The following is an 18097-nucleotide window of genomic DNA, read 5'->3' as shown; positions in this document are numbered from 1 at the left end:
CACACTCTATTTACCTGGGGGCTGCTGGAGGCAGAGTCTGGGTGAGGCTGGGCCGCATCAGGTTTTCCACAAGAAAGGCTTAGTCCATTCATCTCAAATCTGATTCAAATTCAGTACATCTAGCTCATGTGTTATATCAACAAGAAAAGCTAAGTCTATGAGCCATTTGGGATCACTATAAAGGCTTTCACTTCTGCTTTCAACCCAAAAACTTTCCTAAATACATGTACATCCCCATATTCTGAATCCATTTCCTCTAAAAAGCACGGAAACTTTGATCTTTAAAGCCCCTGGATCTGATTTGGTTGTCGCATTTCCTTTACCAAAACACATCTATTGTCAAACTTCAAGCATTTGCTGCAAAGGGCTTGCTAATGGATAATGCAGTGCAGAGCAATAGCTTCCTCCACACCCTCCTCTTCCAGTTTTTTTTTTTTTTTTTAACAAGTGCCACCAGTCCATTTTTCCTCCCTGTCATTAATGGCGCTCCATCGGTTGTTATTCCAACAAAGCTCTTCAAAGGGCAAACCAGCATTCTCAATGGCATCACACAGCTGGTGAAATATCTGCTGAGCAGTGGTGAGCTGTTAATGCAGATGTTGTTTGCTTTGACTACTTTTACATCATATAGAGAAAAAAAAATATATATATATATATTTTAATTATGTAAGGCAAATAAAAAAACCTAATCACCTAAAAATAACGGTGCGGCCCTATAATTGGCCCGGGTTACCGCGGACTGTTATTGCCGATGGACAGGTGTTGTGAACGCAGCACACCGGAACGAAACGAGGCAGCCAGCCTGGCACAAAAGACAACACTCCATAGCAATTTTAACTCATTGGAAAATGTTTCACTGCTTGTGTCAAGCCCGGCCGATGTCCCGCACCTAAGAGCCATATACCCCACTGTGATTGGTAGGTTCGTTCAGCTCCGCACACAGTAAGTGTGCGGCCCTCAAACTCGAGGCCGCACTAACATTAAACTTTCATTTTAAGGCGGGGGCCACACACTATCGGGGCTGGTGTCTGAGACCCCTGCTTTAGGCTATGGGGCTCTTCAACCCTAATTAGGCACACATACAGCACCCTCCTTTTTTCACTGCAGGGATGAGGGAGTGTCAATACACCAGGTCGGCTGTATTTAGGGCTTTTAAAACTGACTTATTACGGTGGGAGAATCAGATGCTGCAAGGAAATCTGAGCCATTTTCCCTGCTGCCAAAATGTGAACACAGATTTCTAGCACCATGTGTCCGCACAGTCTTACTTTTATTTACTTACACTGAGTTCAGCTGGTAATTTGCCGACTTTGATTTGTGCTTGATTTTGTCACCCTGCAGTAGGTGGTGAACCTTTGCTACACAGTGTTTCTGCTCACACTTCTTCCCCCATGGACAGGCACATTCATAAGATAATGTACTCTCACCCTCGCTGAAAGTTCAGTAGAAAACCACAATATTTACCAAACCCTCCTTGAATAACACCTTTGAACTGCAGAAGTTACTTTGTTAATTACTCGTGATTATCATTGGAATAAGCGCAAATCGTCACCAGTCAGATCAGCTTGTTTTAGTTTGACACTTATTAAGTTTTGCTGACCTGTTTGCAGTAACATTTGATCAGTGAGCCACCAAGCGTATTTCTTCAAATCAGATGTCACTATAATTCAAGTGTGCCATATTGTTACTGTAAAGGTGATGTGTCATGCCAAAAGAATAAAAACTTCATTTTACTCAAAATCTTTTATTAATTTATCTGCTAGACTACTTCATTTATAAGTTTACCCTTCAGTGTAATAATAACCTAATTGATTAAACTGAAAAAATTTTATAATATTAAAATACTAAGTGAAGCCATGGAATAACGTAGTTAAGTCAAACCAACATTTTATCACTATTTTAAAATTAAATTAAAATCATTAAACATTAACCCCAGAAATCATAAAAAACAAAAGACACTCAAAACAAATGTACTCTTGTTCTACTTTATTTTAAAGGTTATAAAGGTTATAAAAGACAGTGGAACATGGTTTCTCATGCGTCACTCAATTGAATATAATAAACAGAAGCCCCCATTGTAATAACATACAATATACTATGTATAAAGTACCAAAGAGTGTAACATCACAAATAAAGAACTGAAATATCAGAACTAGTCAAAAGTTGATTTTTTGTTAGGGGTTAGGTTTGAATTTTAGGAGAAGGTCATGACAGGTCATGCTCGTTTAAACAACATTTGCCACTTCTTACAGTTTTCCCAAACCCAAAGTGGATAGTGGTTAACTTAATGCTAATGTTAGTTACCCTTTTTTGAAGCTGCTCCCACCAGATTTTAATATTAAAAAAAATTCTTTCATTTATTGGCTGCACCGGTTTATAAGCCGCATGAGTCCATGTTGTAACAGGGGATATTTACAACACACAGAAAGTCGTTACAGAGATTTTTTTGTGACTTTTAATTGCATATATACTGCAAAGTCAGTTTTATCGTACAGTGCCTGTAACATGGCTAGTTAAAAAAAAAATAATAAAAAAAGAATAAAAGAACAGCAGCATACCACAAAAGTAATTAACCGCTATCTACTGCTGCCTTTTGCCCATTAAAACCACTAAAGTTGTTTTCTTTAGTGTCAGAATTAAACAGCCTCATATTTACTTCGTCAAACACTTTATCTCTCTGTCTTCCGCTGTTTTGTTGATGTTTTCCTTGTAGCGGAGGGAGCTGCTCCCAGTCTCCTGCCTTTTTTAAGGTGGTGATTTGTTTTGGCTTTTGTTAAGCACAGCAACTCCTGCATGGTTTGCCTGTAAGAATACGAAAAACGTTTTAAAAATCTCTTTTTGGCGCACTAGCCAAATTTAAGGCAGAAAGAAGAATCTTCTCTGTCGGCTCTGTCCATCTGATGCTGTCAGCAAGTCAATCACATACAGAACAGAGCTGTAACCTAAAACCTGGAGCAAGAGCACACTGAAGAGGCTCAATGGTAATGTAAAAGAATGGCTAAGGGTGCATACAACACGCAAGCCTCAACAGCTTTCATTTGGATTGGCACGGTGTAAACATCTCAGCCCTGTTCAGTGGCATGAAGCTTGTGAGCCAGTAAAAATCCACAAATTAGCTGCACCATTGCTTAAGACGCAGGAATCAAAGCTTGGGGAAAATGTAGCGGCTTATAGTCTGGAACATACAGTATCTAACAGAAAAGACTACCCAATCAGACAGTGGGATAATGCATGTTCTTACTCACTAGACTTCATGTTAGTTGAACCGTTGTTCAGGCATTGTTTTCTGGCGGAGGTACGAGTCTGTCAGAGTAAATTTGTCTGTGGTGCTTTGTTTGTTGTTTTGCCAGACTTTTAGTGCCTGTAGTGCACGTTAGAGGTTTGTTTCACTGAGAAGAATCCAACAGATCCCTCATGCTGCTTTAAAACAATGAAGTGAGTAACAGAGGTGCTGTAAGTATAGAATATAATAGAAATACTTTATTGATTCTCGAGGGGAAATTACTTTCATCCCAGATGCTCAATGAAAAATGGTCACAGAAAGAAAAGACTTCCAGGCGAAACTGTGAGCGTAATCACGTAATATACTAAATTTTAGCAAATGGTGTAAAATCTATCCTTGAGTACCTAAAACTAAACTTACCACAGCGAATTCTGCTGTCAGCGGTGACATCACGGATCTAAATGACCTTAGCAGATCTACAGCGACTTGAAACTTCTGGAGTGATGAGTCGTGGCATCCAATCATAGACTGTTACGATCGACGACTTCTGTAGATGATTATTACACTTGTTAACGTTGGTTAACAGCCTTGGTGGGTCTGCTCTGCTGTTATTACCCTGCCATTCAGAGTACACTTTCGCAGGTTGTGTTGCGAACAGCCGGTTTATTCGTCTGGCTTCGTTGTCTCTGGTGTATCTCTTTAGGCGGCTGGCCAAGGCTTGTAGCCTTTGCTTGGCAGTTTCGAGGGCTTCAGGTATGGGCATCTGGCTGTACCTCTTGGGCATCGGTCTTTTCATTGCACCTCTCTGCGCCTCTGTTATTTGGCTCACTTCCCTTTGAGCTGCCTTGATTTTGCTCACAGGTGGGTATTGTTTCTCATGGCTCCCATGGTTGCTCTTATAGCCAAGCACCTCTAGGATCACTGATGCTGAAGCGTATATCAGCTCATTGGTTTCTGTGATTGTTGTGGTAGGGATCGCTCTCAATACTGCATTCACATCTTCTATGAGACTTTCTGATGGTACTTCACTTAGTCGTTGTAGTGGGGTTCGGGTTGCCTGTTCAATCTCGCCATGATCTTATCTTTCAGGTCAGCGTATCTTCGTACCCAATTTACGGTTGGGGAGATGGTGAAACCTCCCCTCTGACCTGGCGTCCTGGCTCCCCCTTGCCGTAGCATTTGTGTTGTACCTTGTCAATCTCAAGTTGCCGTTTGTGGATGTTAGAACACTGAGCTACTAGTTGCTTCGCCGCAGTCTTGAATGTGGGTTTCTCCATTCCCATTCCCACATTCTTTGCATGTAACTCCTCTGACTAGGGTTACTTGAGTAGTAGCATTCCAACAGAATGGCATCTAGCCATTTCTTTCTTGTTCCAGTAGCCAACTTCTCGTCAAGGTGCTTCGGTTCCCCAACACCTGACTCTGACCTTGTCTGAGCCGGTATCTCATGTGGTTCATTGTCTCTCATCATTATGAGGTATGCACTGGATGCTTATTTGACCTAACGGGGATTCGAACCGAGGACCACCCGTATACAAGTCCTGCGACTTTACCTGAGCTATCCAGTGAGCTATATGAGAGAGAGAGACCCTCTTTAGGTGCGTGGTAAGATGGTGTAAAGCGTGTAAAGCAATGTGAAGTGTAACTTGCGTAATTAAGGCTATGTAGTCTCACAAACACGTGGGACTATATTCAGCGATATATTCGGATGATTGCGGAAGCGCGCAGTGATTGAATCGTGCGCTTGGTGTGGTCACAGCAGAAATAGAGCAACAGCACAGTACCACAATCAAGCAAGCTTAAGCTACCAAAATCACAGATTACAACACTTCAATGTGCGCCTCTTAGATTCACGCAGAGCTATAACAGTGTTATATTCACATGATCGTGGAAATCGTGGATCGTGGAAAACACAACAATAAAGCAATTACTGATTCCCTAAGAGTTCTACTCTGCTCAGACTTTAAAGAATGCCTCTGCCTTACTGCTCAATCCTGGTGAGAAGATCTGGCGTTGCGTGCGTGTGCTTGCGCTGTTGCGGTACGGTCCAGGTATGCGTTGCGGTGATCGTGCCGGAGAGAGAGGGCAATGGTCTGCAGAGAACAAGGGAGAGTCTTTGGTCATGGCAGCTTTTTATTGTTACCGTGTAACCGTGTTTTCGGTCACGCCCGTCCCATTATGTGGTCCAATTAGGATGGCTGACATCCAAGTTCCTCTGCCGTTTGTTGCTTGTATCAGCGGGGAGTCCAGACGTCTCAGCGGGGGAGCCAGGTATGCCTTCCCAGCCTGGCGCCTGGTTTAGGCACAGTACTTCCTTTTGTTTAAATGTGGAACCTTAATAATGATTCTGTTAATAACAGTTCCCCCAACACTTTCGTCGGATAATAAGTTTTTTTGGTTCTCACTTCTATACAAGTATACACATACACACAAACACAGTGAAATAAGAAGAGCTAATAGTCTGTGTGGTTGAGAGATTGTGGCTTAGTTGCAGACTTAATTACTGATAAAATGAAAATATGTGTTAAGTTAAATAAGTTAAATATGTTTAAGAATAAGGTACGGTGACACAACCTACTTTAGTATCAAGACAAATGTTGTTCTTTACAGATCTTTAATGTACAGTGAAGCCAACAGGAGAGAGACATTTACATCATGGCCTCATGCTGGGTACAGGTGGGCTCAACCTGATCCAATGGCTCAAGCAGGATTTTACCACCAGGTACTTTCAAAGACATACATAATGTTTTTCTGTCTAACACAATGTGTGGTGTTATGTAACTTTTAAAGCTGAGGGGTCAGAGTCAAAGGTTACTTAAATTAATCATGCATTTTATTATTACCCTTAGCAGACAAGTTTTTATATTAGTAATTTCTATTTATGTACACCTGCTATATAAACCCAGGATTATCGAGACTACAGTGGGACGTTACAGGATATTACTGAACAGGTGTATGTAAGTTCTTATGACCATGCTGTCTCTCCATAGCCTGCCTCAACAGGCGATGACAGAGCGATGTGTTTCACCTGCAGTGTATGTTTGGTATGTTGGGAACCTACAGATGAGCCGTGGTGAGTGGGCATCATTACCGACTTTGATCTACTTGCTAAATGTAAAAAAAAAATTTGTAGCGACAGGTTGAAATTTTTTTTGTTGCATATAATGCTCAGTTTTTCTCTACTATACCTCAGGTCTGAACACGAGCGTCATTCTCCTAATTGCCCATTTGTGAAGGGTGAGCACACACAAAATGTCCCATTGTCAGTGACACTGGCTACTAGTCCTGCCCAGTTTCCCAACAGCCCTGACAGTTCAGACAAGATTGCCTGCTTTGGTTTTGGTAGCTGCCCCCAATTCCTGGCGGCTGCCACCAAGAGGGGCAAAGTATGCATCTGGGATGTTTCTAAAATAATGAAGGTCAGATAATTGAGCTATGAATGAATCAAGCAGAATAATCCATCTTTCATCCAAACTGAGCTATAATTAAAGCCTGTATATTTGTGTGACAAATAGGTGCATTTGAAGTTTGACATAAACCCGTATGACCCGGCTATCTTGAGGCAGCTGATTCTGACTGGTGGTGAGCAGAGCCAGCAAATGCTCACAGAATCTCGAAGACCAACTTTGACCTGGCTAGAAGAGTCATCATCATGCTCTGACATACCCAAGCTAGAGGGAGATAGGTGAAACACATTTGCAGTGCTTTGCAAAAATATTCACACCCCTTCAATTTCTACATAAATGCAATACGTTTTATTTACTGACTATTAAGTAGTCCAGTTCTGTCACATGCAATCTTTGTAAAATAATGTAGGTTAATGGTTGTAATTTGACATTTTTTATTTCTTTATTTTTTGGCAAGGCACAACAAATAGTCATAATTACAACAGACAATTGTTTTCAGGATTTATATTGTTAGCCATATTTTATTTCTGTTTTCCAGTGATGACCAGTTGGAGGATTCAGACAGTGAGCATTCCCGATCAGAGTCAGTAACAGGTATAAAACTTTTAATTGTTTATTTACAGTTACCTAGTCTTGGGTTTGGTGGTGTCTTTGTTTTTCATTTGTGCATGAACCATATCTAAAGTTAAGCAAATGCATATTGTAAGTATCCTTATTACTTATGGCTTTCCGGCTTGGTTCCTTTTTCAGGTCAGCCATCTCAGTGGGAGGGCATGGACATTAGCCTCGGGCTTACAGCTCTGAGTGTGCTCCAACAGCCAGAGAAGCTTCAGTGGGAGGTGGTGGCCAGTGTGCTGGAGGACACAGTCAAAGACCTGGAGGAGCTGGGAGCTAATCCATCACTAAATCAAGCAAAGGCTCACAGTCAGGCTAAAGCAAAGGACAAAGTCCTGGACCACCACAACATTCCCTTTCCCTGCCTGCTTGCAGGAGGCCTGCTCAGCTACCGCTCAGCATCCAGCACCCCAGTAGCTGGACCCCTATCCACATCACCAGCTGCCACATGCAGGGCCACAGATGGTCCTCTTAGGACTCATTGCCCAGAGCTGTTCCATCCTGGGTCTGTACAGGACTATGGTCTCATGGAGATGGAGACCTGCAACGCCACAACAGCAGGCCAGGATCAGACCTTCTCTGGTTTAACACATTCTCAGCCTCCAAGCCTATCTTCCTTGCAGGGTGTACGCAGGACTTTACCTGTGCTGCTGCTTTACAGTATCAAAGAAGTGGATGACAAGTCTTCAGGACAAGTGTTTGCTCAAATGAACAACCTGATGAGCAAGAATCTTCACGAGGAAGGTTTTACTGTGCCACAGATCATAGAAATGGAATTTGACACCCATGAGCAGCTGCTTCTTCAGGATCCACCAATAACCTACATTCAGCAGTTTGCTGATGCAGCAACTAATTTTGCAGGGCTGGATAGTCATATGGACAAATGGAGCACTCTGTCAGCAGGAACTATATCTACTCCGTCCCGGCCTGGATCACTGGTGCAGTGTTTGAGGTTGCCCAAACAGTTGGAAGATGAAAACCTTTATGTGGACTCCATTACACCTTGCTGGGATGGTGTGCACCTTCTAGTTGTATTGCAGCCATGTGTAAATGAATCTCTTACGGCTACAAACAAAGTGGAGGCTCTCAACAATATCAATCGTCTGCATTCTGTTTTCTGTAGCCAGCATAAAGCAGACCCCTTATACCCTGTGGCAAATGGAGTAGAGGGCCATTCAGGGGTATCAGCAGCTCAGACCCCCCTTATCCTTCCCCCAGGAGACCAGGACAAGCAGAGGTCAAGTGCTGGTAGAGGAGGGGGTTATCTTGCACTTTACAAGCTCAACTATTCTACCCGTATTGTCACTTTGGATGAGGAGCCTGTAAAGATGCAACAGATCTGGGACCCTTGTGACGCCATCACCTCTCTCATATTACTTCCTTCAGATGTGCTAGATAGCAGGGAGGATGACAGCGAAGAGACTCCTGAGGAGGCTCTCTTATCGGGTTCAAAAAGTGGGTCTGGAATCCAGACAGTCCTTGAAGGAACTACAGGCTCTGATATTGGGACTACATCTGAAACAGCCACAGCCAGCAGCAATGCTACTGTTGCCAACTCCGCCACTTCTGCCCCCAGCCACAAAGAGTCTAAACGATCAGAAGTGGCAGGTTTGGGCCACCTAGTTGTGACCACACAAGCTGGGTACATTATGATTTTAGACCTGTCCACACTAGACGTGCTAGCAAAGGTGGAGCCGCCTAGAAAGGAAGGGTCAGCAGAGGAAACGGACCCCTTTGTATCAATTACATATTGCTCTGGGACTGACCGTCTTTGTGCCTGCACCAAAGGTGAGTGTTTTATATCTGGACTTGTTTCCTGTTGATGAATTAGAGGAATCCTCCTTTGCAGATACAATGAGTGGTTGTGTCAGGAAGGGCATCCGGCATAAAAACTTGCCAAATAAATTCATGCAAATTATTTGCTGTGGCGACCCCTGACGGGATAAGCCGGAAGGAGTTACGAAATCCAGAGGTGTGTTACATAAAATCTAAATAAGGGATTAAGCAGTGATTTTACAGATGTCCTGGTTTCAGATATCTATTATAATAAAAATCTTGGATATCCTATATATTAAATTGACTAAAAACAGCTAATGAACTTGCAAGTTTTCAAGTCCACATGAGGCTCTACACGACTAATATCTACAGCCTCCTGTAAAGGCTCAGTCACTAGTTTCTCTTATCAGATGGCATACTAACAAGGAGTTGTTAATACTTAGACCAGTCTGATCATTGCATTCTTGGTGGCCACTCCCCCCATCCAGGTATTTTCAAATATGCTAAAATAAAGAAAATAAAATATAAGGAGACATTTTCTATTTATATCATTTTGTACATTTATACAAACATTACACCACTAAGCAGCTTTGCAAAATAGTCTTTATAAATTCTAATTACTTACATATAAACTTACAGTATCTTTGGTTGCTTTCATAGTTAGACATGGTTATTTTTGTAGCGGGACATATAACTAACATGATAATTTCATTATAAATGGTTTAAATTGTTATGTTAAAGATTTGGTTAACTAAATGCATTAGACTCTGAAGCTACACTAGAGAAGGTTGGGCATAGTTTTTACAAACGTATGTTTCACCCCTTCATACTCCCATAAGAAGCAGTTACTCTGTGGTGAGGTGTATAATTTATAGCCAGTAATTCTGTGATTGAGACACATAATTATTTACAATCATTTACAAATCATACGAATATTGTTTTTCGCACCGGCCATTTTCTTTAGTATATTATAGTTCTTCTGTCTGCGCGTAACCAGTCTATTATTTTTAATATTAATTTCTTTCATTTTGTTTTTAAATTTTTTTAAATATTAAGCTTTTTTCAACTTTTTTGCCCCATTGAAATGGATGGAGAAAGCCTTTCAAATCCTCTTCAGCTTTGTCCACTTTCAGCTTTGCAAATGTTTTGCTGACTTCTGGTAACAAACGCAGAATACTGGCATTTTTAAATCGCGACTGTGGCCACAATTGTTATTCCTCAAACATAAAACTCACATCAGTTGCTCATTAAGCCTTGGGTCTCATAACATGAAATAATCTTTTGATAATCCTTATGGTTTTGCTGTAATAAGGCTGTTAAGCAGGGGTGCAATTAAGCTTTACTAGTTTCCTGCCTTTGGACAACAGTGCAGCTGCAGTAGATCAGTGATTGAGCTCAGTAACAGTTTGACTTCTATTGATGAGTCTGGCTAAGTCATCAGACCTATATATATGACGTCAGACCTCCTAAAGCGAAAGCATTTGCCAAGAATGTTTTCATTAATCAAGCTTTATATATATATATATCTCATGTGGTTCATTGTCTCTCATGATATGAGGTAGGCGGTAGCTTGAAGGGTCTTGCCCAAGGACCCACACTGGATGCCTATTCGCCCTAACGGGGATTCGAACCGGGAACTTTACCGATTGAGCTATCCTGCGAGATAGATAGATATATATATATATATATATATATATATGACTGACTGAATTTCCCCCCCAAAAAAAAGATAATTTTCTCTTTTAATTTCTTTCTTCTAAACTCCTGATGCTCAGTGCAGCAGTTTCATGCCTATTACTGATTAGTCAAGTACAACTGTGTAGTAATTAAGCACACACTTCCTTTAAATCCTTTCAAACTAAAAGCACCAAGCCAAATAATTAGCTTTAATAGCAATATCTTTGCTTTTGCATGGTAAAGATTAACAGTTTAGTAAATACCCACACATGCTCCCCCTAAGTCCTTTCAAAATAAAAACACCAATGCAAGTTATTTGTTTTAACTGCACTGTTTTTGCCTTTTGAATGCTAATTATGGCTATTTTAAGACTAATTGACAGTTAAGTAATTACCCCCACACGCTTTCTCTAATTCCTTTCAAAATGAAATCACCATTGCAATTTCTGGTTCTGACTGAATAATTACAGATAGTTAATAAAACTATTTTACAGTTCAGCAAATAACCACACACTTACTTTGGTGCTTTTATTTTGAAATCTTAATCTAAATCTTTTGCTTTAATAGCCTATGTTTTCCTTTTGGAATGATGATAAATTCTGACTACTTTTTATTTTTATAGTTTAGTAATCACTCACACAACCTCTAAATCCTTTTCAAAATAAAAGCACCAATGTAATTTATCTATAATTTATATTGTATTTTTGGTTCTGACTGGTTAATTATGACTAGTTATTTAACTACTACACAGTTAAGCTGTTAATTACAAATACTTCCTTCAAATCCTTTCAAATTAAAAGGCTAGTTAGCTTTTTCATGATTGTCCACGATGCACTTTGGTCAATATTTTAATCTTTGTCTACTTTTTACCTTGGTTATCTTTTTAATGGCTGTCATCGTTGTCAGAGTTTTGTTGTTTTCATTGTATTGTCGTAGTCAACTTTTTTACATCAGCAGCTTAATCAGCGTTTGGCATTAAAGTAGCAGCATCTCTCCCTCGTATTTACTTTTTCTAGTTATAAATGTTTTTGCTTTCAGGTATAGCATGTCTTCCAGTATTGTTTTGGCTGCTGATTTACTGTGTTGTTTTGTAAGACTTTTTAGTGACTGAGATGTGTTAATAATAATTTTTCACTTACTCAATATTTTTTTTTTTTTTTTTGCTAGTTGCATTTTTGTTATGGGAGCGGTTTATAAAGAAAAGTGTAAAATAACACTTTCTTTTAGTTGGTTAAATTATTTTTGTCTGTTTTTGTGTATAATTAGTGGGAGAGCTGAACAGCTCTCACACTATTGAGATCTTCGCTCTTTATTATTAGTGGGAGAGCTGAACAGCTCTCACACTATTGAGATCTTCGCTCTTTATTATTAGTGGGAGAGCTGAACAGCTCTCACACTATTGATATCTTCGCTCTTTTTTTTCTTCTTCTTCTTATTATTTCGCCCCGTTTTTCGGTCGCTTTCATCGTCTCAACGCTTCGTCGTAGAATCGCCGTTCAACTTTCTAAACGTGTGTCGTCTTTAGGAGATGGGGGCTATTACTTTTCACGTTTTCAGCTTTTCAACTTTTAACGTTATTCAACGTTTTTCGTCGTTTTTTTATAATGGTCGTCTATGGGAATCATCGTTCAACTTTTTGTCAACTTGCCTCTTTTCATCAGCGTCTATCATCGTCATACTTTGGCGTAGAAACGTCATTTCAAGGTCAAAAGCGTCTATCATCTTTCAACGTTCTCCGTGTAAATCAGCGTCCTCGTATCTTTTATAGTTTTCGACTTGTGAGCGTTTAAATATCGTGTGGTATTTGTTAAATTTTCAGCTTTTCCATTAGTGTGTATTGGGTCAGTTAGAGTGCGTGATGTCACAGCTACAGTGACAAGGTGCGCTTTTTTAAGACAGAACTTCTGTCTCTAACTCGTCACTACAGCCACAATTTCTACTCTATCAACGTAATAATTTCACTAAATCGTAGTCATAATTGTCTTCTTTCTAATGATGTGTCTGGATATACCCTCAGACCTATACTTTAGTCGCTATCAACCTCAAAGCGCAGAGAGATCCCGAAATTCTCCCATAGACTCTAATGATAATTTTCGGCAGACGTCTGGGGAGAAAAACAGAGGAGACATATTTTGAAATTGCCCCTGTGGCTACAAGCTTTTATCCTCAAATATAAAATTCACACCATTTGCTCATTGAAGCCTTGGGACTCGTAAAATGAAATAATTTTTGTGATAACTATCATGGTTTAGCTGGAACAAGCCTGTTTATACAGGGTGAAACTCTGCTTTTACAGAGCAGAGTGAGCCCGATTTTCCCGCCTTTCGTCTCCATGGCGACGGCGCAGCTGCAGATTTCACTGACAGGTCAAACTGCTGATGCTCAGTGTAGACAGCAGTTCCATGCTTATTACTGATTACTCAACTACACTATTGGATTGTGTAGTAATTAAGCACACACTTCCTCTAAATCCTTTCAAAATAAATGCACCAAGCCAAATAATTAGCTTTAATAGCAATATTTCAACTTTTAGATGGGTAATTATGACTATTTAAAGATAGATTAACAGTTTAGTAATTACCCACACGTGCTTCCTCTACATCCTTTCAAAATAAAAGCACCAATGCCAATTATTAGCTTTAACTGCACTGTTTTTGCCTTTGAATGGGTAATTAAAGACTAATTGACAGTTACGCTATTACCCCCACACATTTCCTCTAAATCATTTCAAAATAAAAGCACCAGTTACAATTTATTACCTTTAATGGCAAGATTGATTAAAAAAATTTGTGGTTCTGAATACTTACCAATTGTTAATGGGACTACTTTAGAGTTCAGTAAATAGCCACTCAAACTTATTAGGGTGCTTTTATTCTGAAAGGGCTAAATCTAAATCTTTTGCTTTAATAGGGCTATTCTTGCTATTGAATGATAAATTATGACTATCTAATGACTATAGTTTTAGTAATCGCCCACACACAACCTCTAAATCCTTTCAAAATAAAAGCACCAATGTAATTTATTATCTAAATGGCAAGATTTTTGTTTCTGACTGGTAAATTTCTACTAGTTATTAAAATATTACACAGTTAGGTAATTATTTACAAATACTTTCTTCAAATCAAAAAGATAGTCAGCTTATTTATGATTGTCAACAATGCACATTGGTCAACCTTTTAATCTTTGACATCTTTTAACCTTGGTCAACTTTTGAATCATTGTCATCTCTTTAATATTGTCATAGTATGACCTTGGTCATCTTTTTAATCATCATCTTTTTAATCGCCATCTTTTGTCATCGTTTTAATCTTTGTCAACGTTTTCTCGTTTTCATCGTTTTCATCGTTTTGCCGTAGTCAACTTTTTGACGTCAGCAGCTTAATCAGCGTTTGTCATCGTTGCGGCAGCAGATCAGCTCTCCCACGTAATTTCTCGAGAAATTACTTTTTCTAGTTCAAATTAAAAACATATCAAATATATGCATATTATTATATTATCTTTATAAAAAAATGAAATCCTATATTTACTTTGAAAATATCTTTTTTTCTAGTATTTTTTTTTATTTGATGCCAGAAATAGTTTTGAGCCAAGAGGCAGCTGTGGACTAGTTGTCATCCATGATGAAACCAGATGATTTGGATTAGGTCACTCATTCTGCATGTACTGCAAAGGGAATTGCATTGTATTTTTGAAAACAATATTGCTTTCCACAGGTATACAGAAATTTAAATTGTAAGAAGGGAACAGATCTACCTACTCTAGAACGTGTCTTGCAACACATTTACTATAAATATCTACTTTGATGGTTCATCACTTGCATAATCATTTATCTATTTATGATTTTTAACAGAATTAGCATATATTTTTTCTGTTCTTTACTAGGTGGAGAACTTCATTTCCTTCAAATTGGAGGTGTTTGTGATGATACTGATGATGGAGACATGTTTATTGATGGCCCCCTTTCTAAAGGGGCTGAAATGCTGCTTGAGGGGGCGAAGCCCTCCTCCAATCCTTCCAGCCCTGGGATTACAGGTAGACAATTGATATCTCATCACGTGGCTTAATGTTAATAGGTTTGGTGCTTAGGCATTTGTTTTAATCAGTTCTCATCCCTCACCTCATAAATTGCCCTTTGTGTAGGAGTGGACCTCCTAGTGGATCAGCCACTGACTACAGACAGTCTTATGTCACTGGTAGAGCTGACGCGCTTTGAGACATTGACCCCACGCTTCTCAGCCACAGTGCCACCTTGTTGGGTGGAGGTGCAGCAAGAGCAGCAGCAGCGTCGCCACCCGCAACACCTTCACCAACAACACCATGGAGATGCTGCCCAGCATACCCGCACCTGGAAGCTTCAGTCTGATAGGTAGCTTTAAACAACATGTGAATGGTTGGCTTGACTTTGGTTTATAAGAAGACAGGTGACAATTCAGAGACAGTGGTTGTGTGTGTCTATTGACACAGCACAAACAGTAAAAGCTAACTACATACATTCTTAGTGGTGCCAATTTGCAAAATGTTAACCATAAAATGCCTAGTAATAGATAATAGCCTAAGAGGGAGATTTCAGCGTAATCAAGCAAATAAAAAAAAAATTAAGTCAAAAAGAAAAATAACTATATTTTCAACTACAGTTGAAAATGCCAAATGTTAAAAGCATGTCTAAACTTTCAATTTAATGGAAAACTAATGTGTTTGTGTATTTTCACACATTACCTTCATTGAACTGATTATTGATATTAAAAGCAATTGGTGACCTGTGTTCGCTCTACAGCTCCAGTTGGGATGAACATGTGTTTGAGCTGGTGCTGCCCAAAGCCTGCATGGTGGGCCATGTGGACTTCAAGTTTGTCCTGAACGCCAACATTGTCAGCATTCCTCAGATCCAAGTGACTTTATTAAAGAATAAAACACCTGGTTTGGGAAAGGCTTGTGGTAAGGACTTTGCCTTGGCATCTAGACAATAAAATTTTTTCAAATTACACATCCTGTGGTAAAATGTCTGTAACTTGTTAATTGTTGTTGGCCATCACTTTAATAGAGACTGCTGTGGACAGACAAATCTCCTTTCCTCTCTCCAATGTTCTCCATGCCAATGGGGAGAGAAATGGTCAGCCTCTACTGCATGATTTCACAGAGGACATTCAGTTCATGGACATAGAAGAGGCTGCAGGTGATTGAAATGGTTTGGTTTTCTGTCGTGTGTGTGTATGTGTATTAGATTAGAATAGATTAGATCAGACTTGATTTATGGGGAAATTTCTTTATTTGCTGCAGCGATATGTACAAAAACAACAGACAAAAACAAGACGGTATTGAATTGTGCAAGAAAAAACAAAACAAAAACAGAACAAGACAAGGCACTTGAATAAAATAGAAAAATACAAAAAGCATATTTACAACATTTGTGTATATATGGACAACATTTATGTATGGTTAATTGCACATGTGTTTATGAAGGTAAATTGCACATCATAATTACTACACATTATAGATTATGGGAGATGTATTGTAATAACACAGCAATTAAAATGAGTGTGCAGTGTAGTTGTAGTGTCACTGTAGTATTATGTTGTAAAGTCTGATGGCTATGGGGAGGAATGACTAGGAATGAATGGTAGGAGTCTCTACAGTGTTGTGTAGGGGGTGGTAAGGGTTATCCATGATGGATGTTAGTTCTAGTACCTCCTTGATGGACTCCAGTGTGCAGCCCAGGACAGAGACATCTCCCACACAACTCCATACAGGACTACTTAGGCTACCAGTGTCATAGAAAGTCCTTAGCAGCTCTCTGCACACACCGAAGGACTCTGGCCCTTTCTGTACAAGGGAGTCTGTGTTTGATTAGTCCAGTTTTTGTTGAGGTGAACACCCAGATATTTAAATATGTCCACAGTCCTAATGTCTGAGTGTGATGGCCGCTTTCGCTGCCACACAGCACACATAGGCAAAGGAAATAATGCCATTAAAAACAGTCCGGGTTGTTTAGAAATATCTTTATTTTGGACAGATCGGTAGTTCTATTGACTTCTTTTGTACTGCTACACTTTTGTTGAATTATTTTTGTTTTATTATTCTTAGTTAACGTTTGAGGCTGGTGTTGTATGGTCTCCGGGCCTTCTAAAAGGGTGTGCCCGAAAGATGTCCACCATTTTATACAGGAAGTGGGTCATGGGGAGTGATCCACTAGCTAAGGGGAGAGTTAGTTTTTTGGTTTAGGTGATTTTGTTCCTTATTCTGTGGAATTGTCACTTGTATATGATTGTTTAAATTCATGTAATAAGTGTTTATGATGTATTGGTTGTCGTGTTGTGTTTTTTTTAAGTCTTTCGTTGAGTTTAGCATGTGTTTGTCCTTTATAGTATAGTATAGAATAGAATACCTTTATTGTCCCACGATAGGGAAATTACCACGTTGAAACAGCACAGAGAGATATAGACATATATACAGAAGAAATAGCACAATAATAATAATAATAACACAATAATTATAAGAAATTAGAAATCAGAACTCCCCAGGTTATCAACATTGTGTACACATAACAATGAGGTAAGGTAAATGCACCAAATAAAGTGAGTGAGATATTAAGCAATTGCAATGGAGATGTTGCGTGTGCGTTGTAGAAATGTGCACCATGTTATAATTGTTCGTTTTAAAGTCCCTTTTTAAAGTTTTAAAGTTCTGTGTCAGTTCTCTGTACTCTGCGTCTTCATCGTCAGTGATAAATCCAACAATTGCAGAGTTGTCTGAGAACTACTGCAGAACACAGCCAGATGAAGCTGTTACTGCAATGGTACCACACAGGAAGTCTTTCAGAGCCGTGGTACCACCCTCAGTTTAAGGCTCTGGTTGAGCTGTGAGGGGGTGGGGTGAAGTAATGGGCTGGAGGTGTGAAGGGCTGAGGGAGTGGGGCATTGTCCAGGTGTTTGGTAGAGAGGATGCGGCAGAGTAGGGGGGAGGAGGGGGTGACTGATCAAACCTACAGAAGTGCAGATTTAGGTCAGTGGCCCACCGTCGGTTCCCCTCTGTTTGAGTGTGGGGTTCTTTGAAGCTTAAGATGGTCTTTAGGCTCTGCCACACCCCACTGACGTTCTGCTGTTGTAGCTGCTCCTCCATCTTCCTCCTGTAGCTGGTTTTCCCCTCTCTGATTATCCTACTTAGCTCCTTCTGTACAGTCCTTAGCTCCTCCTTGTTCTCTGATCAGAAGGCCCTCTTCTTTTCCTTTGGTCGAGTCTTAATATCAGGGGTGATCCACGGCTTGTTGTTAGGAAAACACTGCACTTTCCGGGAGGGTATAGTGTTTTCAAAACAGAAGTGAATATAGTACGTGATGCAGTCTCTGATTGCATTGATGTCCTCCCCATTTGAATCACAGAGCTCAGTCCACACAGTGGTATTGA

At 39.8% G+C, this 18097-nt stretch overlaps 1 protein-coding gene across 3 annotated transcripts in view; it reads left to right on the top strand.

Moving 5' to 3' along the window:
* birc6 (baculoviral IAP repeat containing 6) overlaps nt 1-18097 on the top strand; it is a 100267-nt gene that overhangs the window by 5100 nt on the left and 77070 nt on the right. For all 3 annotated transcript variants that reach the window (XM_029127536.3, XM_055502776.1, XM_029127535.3), the window contains exons 5-14: nt 5834-5945; nt 6214-6296; nt 6417-6642; nt 6739-6908; nt 7169-7224; nt 7381-9033; nt 14580-14729; nt 14838-15063; nt 15472-15632; nt 15739-15870. In XM_029127536.3, the coding sequence (XP_028983369.1) occupies nt 5834-5945; nt 6214-6296; nt 6417-6642; nt 6739-6908; nt 7169-7224; nt 7381-9033; nt 14580-14729; nt 14838-15063; nt 15472-15632; nt 15739-15870 (2969 nt within the window). The remainder of the gene's footprint in view (nt 1-5833; nt 5946-6213; nt 6297-6416; nt 6643-6738; nt 6909-7168; nt 7225-7380; nt 9034-14579; nt 14730-14837; nt 15064-15471; nt 15633-15738; nt 15871-18097) is intronic.

Source organism: Betta splendens, chromosome 15, assembly GCF_900634795.4.
Source record: "Betta splendens chromosome 15, fBetSpl5.4, whole genome shotgun sequence".
In the NCBI taxonomy this organism is placed as follows: domain Eukaryota; kingdom Metazoa; phylum Chordata; class Actinopteri; order Anabantiformes; family Osphronemidae; genus Betta; species Betta splendens.
This window is presented reverse-complemented; position numbering and strand designations above follow the sequence as displayed.